Genomic DNA, 13,362 nt, shown 5'->3' with positions numbered 1-13,362 from the left:
CTTTGGCATGTGAATAGACTGAATTTCTCCATAGCTGCCCCGACCAGTCGACTTTGCTGATGAAGATGGAGCCCATGGTCTAATCTGCCTTACTTTTGGTTTGTTAAGTTTGTGGAAAACAATGTTGCTAGCTGCCCATGAACGGTGACACTTTTAAGTCTTTCCACAGAATGTAAACTAAAATCCACTTTAAAAGGAATAGGAACGATTTTGGAACATTGAGGCCCATTCCACCCATCATTTTCAAGAGAGATGCGACTTACAGAAATCATTGTCCTTCTCCCCGATGTCGGAGCTACAACTTGAGTTGTCCAAATCATGTTCATCATTTTCGTTTCCTGTGGGATGTTCCAGCACACTCAATGCATTCCTTTGCAGCTTCACTTCAACCCCATTTTTCAAAACCTACATGAAACTCCCAGCTTAGCAAAACAAAACAAAACTCCATTATATTAAAAATCTAACTTTTAACATAGTGCTAAGAAATTTCGACCAAACGGCTAACCCTCTCCTAAGCCTTTAATCAAAATTCCGACAGATAAAATGAAACAGCCACAGTCCATAGATGGTAATCATGAACACTACCAGAATGCCACTTGCAAGAAAGTAGCATCAATTTCTCACATATCTGAAAATTTTCAACTCCGTTCAATAACTTTTTTTCCCATTTTTAAAAAATAAGCTTATAAACACTACTTCCATCTATGTCTTTCTTTGTTTTGTAATCTATTCCTAAAAACATTTTGTAAGTCTAAGCCAAATTTTGAAAACTAGAACGGAAGTTTTTGTTTTAAAAGGTTTGTTAAGATTTCAAATTTGTTAGGTATTACGCAAGCATAATTTTCAAAAACAGAAAACTAAAAACGAAACATTTATCAAGTAAAACCTACGTTATCCATGAATACCTTCCAGTCACAAGCTTCTAGATTAAAAACCTATAAGCTAAAAGAAGAAAAGAAGATAGCATTGCTAAAATCATAGTTGATCCATTGTTATGACTTTTGGTGTAACTTTCACGACAAGTAAGCAAACAAACAACCAGACAAAAAAATTCATAATACACAGAGTAAATCACACAACAAAGAGAAAAAGACAGAATGAAAATGAGAATACCAGCCAATGCCAACCTCCAAGGCCAACAGCCTTCTTAACCACGCCTTGCAATCCCAATAAAACAGACTTCGTTCTGTTATTTCCAGTGACAATAACTTTAGTGTGCCTTGGAAGAACTGAAAGCTCTTCATCCCCACTCTCCTCACGGAAAGGAGACTGTATATTGGAAGCACAAAACTCTGGTTCCAGCATTTTTCTTCCTTCCTAACCGTCTTTCCTCCAGGTAGCGATGACGAAAGTTAAAACTTAAATTGAACCTAATCAAAACAAGGAACAAGCACAAAAAACTTCAACATTGCTGCCAAATACCCTGAAGCCCTGTGGTCCATATAGTACAAGAATTCAAGCTCAACTTGAGCTATAATAACCATTCAGCCCTCTTTTGCTTATCAGTAAGGCATTATGAACTTTGCTTGCTTCAGGGGAATCTAACTTCACAGATGTTGAACTCCTGTAAATGTCATGCAGTATATTATATCTAGTAAAAGACAAAAGCAGAACGGTATCAGGAAATGGGGAAAGTTCTTTCAATTGTTTTCTCTTTTTCTAGAGGAGGAGAAGAGGGATTATAGTCGAGTTGTACCTTACACGAACAATATCAGGAAACAATAAATGGCATCATCTTCGGAGAAGCAAAGTAAATATATCTATACTTCACGGGCACATTGTACTGATAATAAATGAATCACAACAAGACAGGATAAGATTGGTGCTCATAAATAGGCTCTTCATTGAATTCTTTCGAGTAGAAGTGACACAATGACATCATATCGGCATTGCATTAATGCTCAAAAGCCAAATATCAATTTGAAGCAAATAGAGCATATGTGTTCCCAACAGCCCAAAAGCCAAACTGGAGAATTTTCTATGGATTTGCAAATATGTGTTCCAACAGCTTACATTCCCTTAACGAATGAAATAAAAAAGAATTAATACCAAAAGAAAAATCTAAGAATGGAAACAGTTAGAAGGTCGATTAAATTATGAAAATTGGAACGTGCGTTTTTCTTACAGAAGAAGATGAAAATGATGCATGAAATCCTAAACTTAGAGGAGAGAAAACAGAATCAAGTGTTCAATTCATTAGCTAAAAACGAGAAAAAGGAAATTATTCAATCTCTGCACAAAAATCGAATAAAATCTCTAACCCCCAATTCCAAAATTAAACAATAAAAGCTTCATTTTCTCAGCATCTTCCAACGATAAGAATACAAGACTGAAATCTAAAGACGAACTCTACGGTAGAAAAGATCTCTTATCAAACGCAAATAGAAAACCCATCATTGCAATTGGACCATATAAGGTAAAGAAGAAGTACCCATTTGAAAAACAAAATCCAAATTGGGTATTCAGGGAACAAACAATGATAAAAGAAAAAACCCAAGAAAAGAAAGTAACAGAATCGCAATTGTTGATAATGAGAAACCCCATTCAAACGCACACGAACAAAAAAGCAGAGAAGGGCAAGGCAAAAACATTACAATAAAAGCAATAAATGCAGAGTGATTCAGATTACCTTGAAAGAAAGTGGATTGGAGGGGTTGGAAGAAGAGGAACAGGGAAACCAGAGATGATTGAGAAGGGAAAAAAGAGGTGGAAATTGAGAAGAAATGAAGAGAAAAGAGTGATGAATGGGAAAAAGAAACAGGGGAGACTGAGAATGAAGCATTGAAATGTGCAAAATGGAAAGAGGGAGAAGTGAGAGAGTGGAAGGGAAAAGGAGCGCACACACTAAATGCTTGCTAACTGCCAAGGAAGCGACCTGCCAGCCTGCCATGTGCCGTACGGCCACGCTTTTTGAAAACCGGCTTCACTGGCTATAGCCGGTCACGGCTTGCTTTGAGCCGGGATTGCAGCTGCGCGGCTTTAGCCCATGATCCTGCTGTTGTGTTTTGTGGAAGCACAAACAAAGCAATCCCGTTTTAATCTCTACTTGCTTACTGCTGCGCATTCTACAGAATATTCTTAATATTCTCTATTGTTTCAATTTTGTCATGTGATTTTAAAACCGTGCAATTTGTTTGTAGTTTAAATTTAATTTTTAATTTAGTTTATGCAATTTTAAAGTTAAATTACAGAAAAAAAAATATCCATGAATGTTGTTTTTTTTTCAAAATTTTTGAATTGGTGACTCCGAGTGAAATTAAAGCATATTTTTTCTTTTAAAAATGGGTGAAATGGGGAAGAGGAGCTAAAAATATATATACTCTCCAAGACAATGGCGATCACAAATGTTGACGAGAGACTTTATATAATTTAGTAAAAATATAATGAGTGAGACCTGAACCTAAACCTAAAGAAGACTAGTAGGTAAATGTATGACTAGACTAGATAATAGTTTCAACACTATGTCAGTTTTTTATATATATATTATATAAATAGCATAAAAATGAGGATTACAAATCCGCCCATGTTCAAGACTAAAAAGCAAGATTTAAGTGAATATCCTTATCTACTTTCTCGATTAAGAATTAGTGAATTTTCATTTTCTTATTTAATCAAATCACTAAAATGATAGTCTTGATGTGTCTAAGGAGTTGAATTGGGAGTAATAGAGTTGTGCAAGACCTCATTCAATGGAATATTAATTAACCAATTAGGCAACTCTAATTGAACATGCAATAGTCCATAAGATAAAAATATTCAACCATCTCATGAGCTCAATTAATTTCCATGGTTGACAAGCAAGACATTAAACTTCTTTTTTCGAACAACTAGAACCTTTTCCTATCGTATCAAAATTTACACTTAATCATGCAATAATTCTAATCTAAATCCTACTCTTCTTAGCTAAAATTTAAATTAGTGATCACAATAAAAGCTAATGATTATTGCAATATTAAAAGAATATTTAATTAATCAACTAAATAGGTCCAAAACCATAACTCATGATCCAATGAATGAGTTTCACAACTCAATATCACCATATAAGATTAACTAAAAAGTCTAAAAGAAATCCCAAAAGAAAAAAGGGAGAAAAGGATTTACTCATCCATGCCACACTTGTTCTCGTTGTGATTATGTGATCTCGAGCATTCAATCTCTTCTTCAACTCTCAAGTCTATAAACTCGATAAGCCTTGTAGACATCAATTGGGACTTTATTCTATCTAATAGACTCCAAAATTTGGTAGAAAAAAGAAGTATTTACATAAACAAAGGGTAGCACCAAGACGCTATATGGGATTATTTAGATAGGGGTTGTTTTGAAAGTTAATTGGGGAAAATGTGGGGTTTCCAACTTATTTAGGGGAAAATGGTAGTTTTTTTGTCCCCATCCGAATGCACCTTTTGAATAGACGCATTTGAGAATATTTTATTATTTTTTCCCCTGTACACTGCATTAATGCGTCTGTTGAACACGATCGTTTAGTAAATTACTATGTGATCGTTTAGTAAATTATACACGATCACTTAGTAAATTATACACGATCATTTAGTAATTTATACAAGATCGCTTAGTAATTTATACACGATCGCTTAGTAAGTTATATACGATTGCTTAGTAATTTATACACGATCGTTCACTTATCAATGATTTGTTTATCCAATTGTAGATCAATGGCGCTACTTCGCATCTTTGTACGATTTGGTGAGGATTGGGGTGAGTTCAGAAGAAATTATTTGGTGGTCATATAAAAGGTCTGAAAGTCAGAAATGATATAACAGTTAGTGAATTAGTGAGTATGATGCACCAACGACTGAATATCGATCCGGGTATGTTTGATATACACATCAATTGTATTGTACAATATGTAATTTTAGCACCAATTATATTATGTACAACACCAATTATACTGTACAATATGTAATTTTAGCACAAATTTATCTAAACGATCGCTTAGTTATTTATTTGCTTGGTTAAATGTACAACACCAATTGTATTCTACAAATTTAGCACAAATTTATCTAAACAAAAACTAAACGATCGCGTAACAATTAGGTAAACGATCGCTTCGTATTATCTAAACGGTCACTTAACAAAACCCAAATGATCGCTTAGTATTATCTAAACGATCGCATAACAAAACCTAAGCAATCGTTTAGTATTAGCCAAATGATCGCTTTATAAATTAATACACGATCACGTAATTGATATCTAAACGATCGTGTAACAGTTAGCTAAACGATCGCTTAGTATTATCTAAAAGATCACTTAACAAAACCTAAACGGTCGTTTAGTATTATCTAAATGATCGAATAACAAAACCTAAGCGATCGTTTAGTATTAGCCAAACGATCGCTTTATAAATTAGTACACGATCGCGTAATGGATATCTAAACGATCTCTTAGTATTAGCTAAACGATTGCTTATTATTATCTAAACGATTGCTTAGTATTAGCCAAACGATCGCATAATGGATATCGAAATGATCGCGGAACAATTAGTTAAACCATCGCTTAGTATTCTCTAAACGATTGCTTAACAAAACCTAAACGATCGCTTAGTATTATCGAAACAATCGAATAACAAAACTTAAGCGATCACTTAGTATTAGCGAAACGATTGCTTTATAAATTAGTACACGTTCGTGTAATGGATATCTAAACGATCGCATAACAGTTAACTAAACAATCGCTTAGTATTAGCCAAACGATTGCTTAGTCTCCGATCGCTTAGTATTCTCTATGATCGCTTAGTAATATCTATCTGATCGCTTAGTATTCTCTCTGATCGCTTAGTAATATCTATCTGATCGCTTAGTATTAGCCAAACGATCGCTTAGTATCCTCTCCAATCACTTAGCAATATCTATCCGATCACTTAGTAATCTCTTCAATCACTTAGTAATATCTATCCCATCGATTAGTAATATCTATGTTTGATTTGATAATAATATTGTTATTTCGAGATTAAGAAATTTCTATGATTGATTTGATATACTCAATATTAATTTTTAATTTCAAATTTTTTTTTTTGTTTAAAGTTGTTAGAAACTTATGCAAAAATATAGATATTAACTCTCGACTATTGTAAATAATAGAGGTTCTTTAGGATATGTTGTAGACTGCAAGTGCATTTTCGTAATTAAATTTCATTAATAAATTTAATCATATGTACAATATTCTTTATTCACGATTGGAAGAAGATCCTCCATTATGCCTAGATCGATCATGTTGAGTGACATAGTGTCCACGATCGCCACGCCCTCTTACACTTGGTGGTTGACTTTCCTCTGAAAAGTGTATACCCCCACTACGTTGTCGATATATAACATACTGGTCATGGATATTTGGATGGACATGTGAAGTTTGTCCTTCTTCCATGCTTAGTGTACTGAGGGTTGTTGGAAAAAAAAACCAATTGTTGAAGAAGAGGACATCATGGAAGTGTACTGATCGAGTGGCGTTGTTGGATATTCATTTCGAACATTAGGTTGAATAAGAACATCCTCATGTTTTGTTGGATCACCTTGTTCTTCCATTGGAACGTCATCATCGAAATATCGCACTCGATATATCGAGGTGAGTCTATGCAAGGCTCTTTGAGCAGATATTGGCAAATTTGAAAGCTCGGCCTGAAAAAGAATTGAATAACAAGTTAATGACTTTAAAATTTATTTTGGTGTGTAATGAAGAAATAAAATCAAACAATCATAGTAAACAATAAACTCATACCAACAAGTGATAGGATGCTCCTGCTTTAGTTATGTACAGTCTGCTCATAGTGGAATACCATTCAATATATCTAGTGTTGGTACCTACACCCTTGTTAATAGGAGGTCCATTAACAATCAAACTGTGTCGATTTTCCCAGATTGTAATTTGAGGAGCCAGATATGCAATCCAGTCTCACTTATGCCTGCCCTTTAGATCGTGTGAATGAAGTCGGGCATCCGTGTTGCAAGGTTGAGAAAGTTGTTGCAACATCCCAAATTGACACATCACACGATCTGGATGATGCCACTCCACAACGAAGAAGCATATGAGTGGACATCTGGATGTCCATATCTCATTGCCATCGACACAGTATGGCGGCAATAGTTAGAACAAATGATTATATGGCTCCCAAATAATCTGTATGCATATGTGTCAAAAAATGAATTAACCAGAAGATTGAAACATTAAGAATATATGATATATGAATAAATAAAATATTACCAGGTTAGGCATATGTGTATCGAGTATGTGCCTATACTGTACTAGAAATATGTGTAGGTGCTCTAATTACAGAATAGTTGTCATTCCATCTACAACAATCAGAAGTTAAATTTTAGCTATTAGTAATTTCATAATGAAAACAACAATAATGAGGTAAATATGCTTACCTTACTGTAAGTGGTCTATCGCCTAAGTTATTCTCGTATCTATCGAGGCGCTAGAAGAGGAAATCGATCCCATGCTCAAATTTGTAATAATAAAAGTGGGTCTGCAATGTCTTTTCCATCTATAACTACACCTTTGCATAGTTGCCTATACAACCATGCAAGACATCCAGCGCCCCAACTGTAAGTCCCGACAACATTAAAATTCATCAAGAGAGGAAGATACATCAGGTATACTCTATTGTTGGATTTGTCGAGAAATACCAATCCTCCAATCAACGTGAGAATATATACTCGAGCATATCGTTGCAAGTCCTCTTCATCTGCGTGGTTTGGTAGATGGGCGAAGTTATTAAATTGATCAGCTAACCATGGTAGGCTTAGATGACCTCCCTTAAGAATGGCGTCATTCGTGGTTATACCTAAGAGAAGGGCACAAATTTGTTCCCAGTCATAATTTAGAGACCTGATCAATGGTCTTCCATTAATCGGGAGTCCAAATTGGATGGCTACATCTTGAAGTGTAATTATACACTCTCCATGCAACATGTGGAAAGTGTGTGTCTCCTAGCGCCATCATTTCACTAATGTCGTTATCAGATGCCAGTCTAGTTGTATAAATTTTATACAAGAGACTCCGTAGAATCCGATAGCTCGTAGATGGTTCAATAAACAAGGGTCTGGGTTTTCGTACCTACGAATAACAGCCTCTCTTTGTCGATAATGCATTACATCGATATGCTCATCTTCCCAAATAGCCTCGGATCTATGGTTGCACTGTAAGTACAAAACCGAGTCGTTGTATGGCCCTGTGGTAACATCCTTGTTCGTCTAATGCCATAAAAACAATATTAAATTTAGTAAAAATCAATGTGATTACAATCAACAAATATAATGTCTGTTAATAAAGAATACACCCTTCATTGTATAAATACAATCAGTTAAATACAATGACAATTAATAAAGAATAAATAAGTAAATGAAGTTACAATCAATTAAATACAATGAAAATTAAAAATAAATAACTAAGTCGCATCACGAGCTCGATTGAGACAATTCCGTCTATTATGCCCTTCTTGTCTACAAATTGTGCACCGTGTCTTGTAACGTTCCCTCCAATCCATCTCGTTTTGCATGTGAGAAGTACACGGTTTGCCAACCTTCCTAACTCATGATTCGTCTGGATAGATAGTTGGGAAGTTAGGATCAGGCCAACATTTTTTATCATGGATAGGCTCAAACTGAGATGAATAACATGTCAGATAAGTGGAAATTTTGTAATAGTCTTCAATGTAGTAAAAGTAGTCTACTCCAATGGTCTTACACGCAACTATAGCGTGAGAACAGGGGATTCCAAAACTCTACCACTTATTGCATGTGCATGTTCTTTCACTTAACTTTACTTAGTGTGTGTTTCCACCCTTTAGTATTATTGAGTTGATTGAGGTGGTGACTTCACACAACCTTGTTCGATGGTCAAATATGTTGACGGAATATTTGGTTACACGTTGTTCCCAACGACTTATCTTCTTTATTGCATACCTATGTCAAATATGACAATTACTTAGACTACCTCGATAGTCAGTATAAAAACATGGGTAACTAAGATGTGAATAATTTACCTCGTGAAACACTTTCCCGATTCAAGGGTAGTCTTTATTTCTACACGACGAGCAGCGAAATAAGCAATAATTCAGTAAAATGTTGCTTGGACTAGTGCAGTGATCAGTAGCTTTCTGGCTCCTTTCATAACATCATTTGTACTTTCGGCCACATTCGTGGTTAGCTGTCCATAACGATGACTACCATCATGTGACTGTGTCCACTGCTTAGGATCTATGGAAGCAAAATATCGTAAGCAATTAGGATTTGCTGTTTGAAGTTCGGCCATACAGTCATTAAACTTCCAAACTTAAAATTTTGATCCTGCACTATACACCAAACTCTTCAATACTATTTTTTAACTTGTTAAAATTACTCGCCACATGTTGCAAACAGAATCTGTAGTGTACTCCAACCCAACCGTTGCTAGGGTTTCTGACTGCAGATATAATGCCTTTGTGTCTATCTGAAATTAGACACATTCCCTCCCTTATATGCACCACATGATCCCATAAATTCCTCAAAAACCAGCCTCACGAGTCAGCACTTTCCTTCGGTACAATGGCGTATGCAACCGGATAGGCGCGACCATTTTGCATCAACTGAGGTAGCTATTAACAATGTTTCTTTATACTTTCCATACAAATGGGTTTCGTCAATTTGAAGTATCGGCCTGCAATGTTTGAAACCCTCGATAACAGGTCCAAACAACCAAAACACGCTACTGAACATTACAAACCTGTCATCACAATCCATCTCATTTGCCTCCAATGGATGACTGTACCGGGGTTTGTGATTTGCAAGATATTCATCCATTTGGGTAGCAAATTGTACGATTCGATCCAATCTCCGAATATCTTCACAATTGTCTTTCTTCTTTCGTCCCACACTTTCTAGTAACTGACAGAATAACCATACTGTTTCAAGATAATATCTTGAAATGTTTTAATGTCAATTAACGGAATTTTTTTCACTATGCTGCTTACCTCAGATGCAATTAGATCTGAGTCCAATTGATTGTGATCCTGACTCAGTCTTGCATACACACAAGAATGCGGGCCATTGTACTAGGTGATTTCAAATTTACCGTGTTTTTTATGGCAAACAATGCAAAGTCTCCACGTGCACCCATTGTTATATCTCTTACATCTGACATCCCATGTTGTTTTCTTCGACTCAATGACTTCAAAATTTTGATGTTGAATGATTGAATAGTTTTTCACTGCATTTTTTAAATCCAATTTGGAATTGAATATCATCTCCTTAAGTAGTGAATCAGACCCCATATTACTGTCATCCTTCGTTGTCGAATCGGGTTCAATGGTCATCTCGTTCAGGTCTATCTCAGTAAATGTTTCGGGGACTTCATGTACGCCATAAAATTGACCAGATAGTTGATCTAGATCAATATCATCATCATCTATTTCAACTTCTTCGTCGTTTGTGGCAATAGTTAGATCACACTACTCATCCTCCACAACATGGCTTTCCAACTGAACAATAGTTTCAACTTCTTCTCTCGTTGATGTTGGACTTGGGACACTAGGTTGGATTATATACAGTCCAACTCTATTTGGAGGGTATGGAGCGTTACTCATCATGAACCGTACATCAGTCTCACTTCGTAATGAGATGGGATATAGAAAGTAGATCCCGTTACATAACTACCATATCTAAATATTACCTCTACCCCATCATCTCTATTTATGGATAATACATCACATAATCCATCGATTAATGTGTTGAAGTCAACTTGACAATGCATGTTTATACAAAGAGATGGTTTCCTATCATATTCTATCCCGTTTGGCTCATTAACAATGTCTCCGTGCATATAACATAAAAATTCCACAACGTCCATCGTAGTTTGGCAAATGCAATATGATATTTATCATAATATTCGTAAGTATATATTAGGCCAACTATGTTAATGTGTTATTACTATTTTTTTAATATGTACAAATAATGGAATGTTTTTTTTAATAAACAAACAAAATATTAAGACATGCATCATCATTTGACCATAAATCAATGATAAATATTCTTTTATATTGACATGAATCTTTGTTCTTTAATCATCATAAAATTTACAACACAATATTACGAACAATAACATTAACATTCAATATTTAATAATGAATACATCATTCCAAATAATAGTAAATAACTATAAACATACCTTTTGAATGACTTGATTGTAGAGTTTTCTCACAAACACTGTACAAAGAAAAAATAAAAGTCAATACAAAATTATGGATATTTTTTTACTATGTAATATCTTTTTTTACTAAAATAATAGACATTAGGAACATATTAATAATTTTACATTAATAGCCATTAGGGAACATATTATATTATTTTTATTAATGACTTTTTTATATGTTTCTAAACTCTTAACTATTAACTTTTTTATATTTTTTTTTCTTTTCTCCAGAAAATAAAGTAATATCACTATTTTTTTTTTCCATTAGAAACATATTCTTAATTTTACATTAAAAAATACTAATAAATTTTAAAATTTTGGCAAAATGAAAAAAGATTTAAATATAACTTGTATATAATTTTACATTTAAAAAGATTTATTTTTTCCATTAACAACATATTTAAATACCTATTTTTAGATTCCGTTAAAATTTTCTTTCAACGTCAATTAAGGATCATTTTTTATTTTTAAAAATTTGTGTTAGATTATTTTTACTAAAAGTATGGAAAAAAACCATTATTTTTACTATGTAATATTTTTTTATTAATGACTTTTTTATGTGTTTAAACATAAATAATTGAACGTTTTAGTTTAAATCCAATACCGCTATTACCTTTAAATTCTTTCTTTAATTCGTTTTATTTTTTTTCTTTTTTCCACAAAATAAAGTAATATCACTATTCTTTTCTCTACTTATTCTTAATTTTACATTAAAAACTACTAATAAATTTTAAAATTTTGGCAAAATGAAAAAAGATTTAAATATAAATTTTACATTTAAAAAGATTTATTTTTTTTCCATCAAGACATATTTAAATACCTACTTTTAGAATTCGTTAAAATTTTCTTTCAACTTATTTTTAGATTTTTTTTACATTAAGAACGTTAATTTTGTTATTAATGATTTTTTATATGTTTAAACATAAATAATTTAAGACTATGATGTAATATTTTAAAAATCTAAATATCAACCAAATATCAACCAGAAAAGCAACAACAGAGAATATATCAACATACTTACAGATATTGCACACTATAAAAAATATATCAACTTATTAAAAGACACTACCAAAAAAAAACTTTGCACCTTACCAAATATTCCAACTTACCAAAAAAATCTTTGAAAATGTTCACTGTAAACAAAATAAACATTAAAAAAATAAGTAAAAAATATCAAAAACTTAATTCAAAGTTAAATAACAAAATTATATCAACTTACCAAATAAAATACTACACTGAAACAAATGAAGGTAGAAAATGACCGGTATTTGAAAATAAATGAAGAATGTGGAAGAAATGAAGGAAATTTTGTTTTAGGTGAAGATGAAATGAGGGCTTTAGTGATGAAGGGGAAGTTGAAATGAAGGTTTCGATGAAGGAGAAGATGAAATCAAAGAAGGAGGATGAAATTTGTGAAGGAGAAGATGAAATCGGTAAAGGAAGATGAAATTTGTGAAATGAGAAGATGAAAATGGTGGAATGAAGGAAAAAAGTGGAATTTTTTATGCTGAAACAAAGGGAAAACGCCAAATTTGGTCAAATCGTGCGCGCCAGAGTGAGTTGTCAACTCACTCTGACGCGCGCGTGCTGCGTCTGAATGCGTCTGTTCAACAGATGCATTCTGACCGATTTAATTTTTTAAAATAATAAAATATTTCTGAATGCGTCTCTTCAATAGATGCATTTGGATGGGGACAAAAAAACACCCATTTTCCCTAAATAAGTTCTAAACACCCCTTTTTCCCCGATTAACTTTCAAAACAACCCCCTATCTAAATAACCCCACTATCTGTATCGCATGGACGTGCCACAGACGCAAATGCTTAAATGCAAGCCCATGTGTTTTTGGTTGGCAGAGTAATCATACTAGGTATCAAATAAAAAAATTAAATTAAATTAAATAAACAAAATAGAAATGGATAAAGAAATAGTGGGTTCCTTTGTTTCTATTGTTTATGAAGACGTTATAGGTAGAGTCTAGACATTACTCTTACAGTTTCAAAGGCTCGATTGTAGGTGTTTTTTAGTGTTCAGATGATAGATGTCTAAAAGTGCATGTTTTTACCATCTATTTTTTTTTATATAGTAAAAAGACATTTTATGAAATATTTGAAGGGATTGAATCATGTGCAGACGCGATTGAACGCCTACGCTTTTAATTATTATTCTGAAAAAATA

The 13,362-nt window shown here is 33.5% G+C and overlaps 1 protein-coding gene across 1 annotated transcript; it reads right to left on the bottom strand.

Annotated features, from left to right (window-relative positions):
- LOC120078220 lies at positions 1–2,823 on the bottom strand (the record flags this gene model as incomplete). Its single annotated transcript, XM_039032447.1, has 5 exons — positions 2,630–2,823; positions 1,697–1,783; positions 1,114–1,370; positions 264–405; positions 1–131 (listed from the first exon to the last, which is right to left on the bottom strand). Coding segments are annotated over exons 3-5 (465 nt in total), but the record flags the coding sequence as incomplete, so codon positions are not given.
- Positions 2,824–13,362: the final 10,539 nt, after the last annotated feature.

This window comes from Benincasa hispida, chromosome 1, assembly GCF_009727055.1.
Source record: "Benincasa hispida cultivar B227 chromosome 1, ASM972705v1, whole genome shotgun sequence".
Classification (NCBI taxonomy): Eukaryota; Viridiplantae; Streptophyta; class Magnoliopsida; order Cucurbitales; family Cucurbitaceae; genus Benincasa; species Benincasa hispida.
The sequence above is the reverse complement of the archived record's forward strand: the minus strand, read 5'-3'. Positions and strand labels throughout refer to the sequence as shown.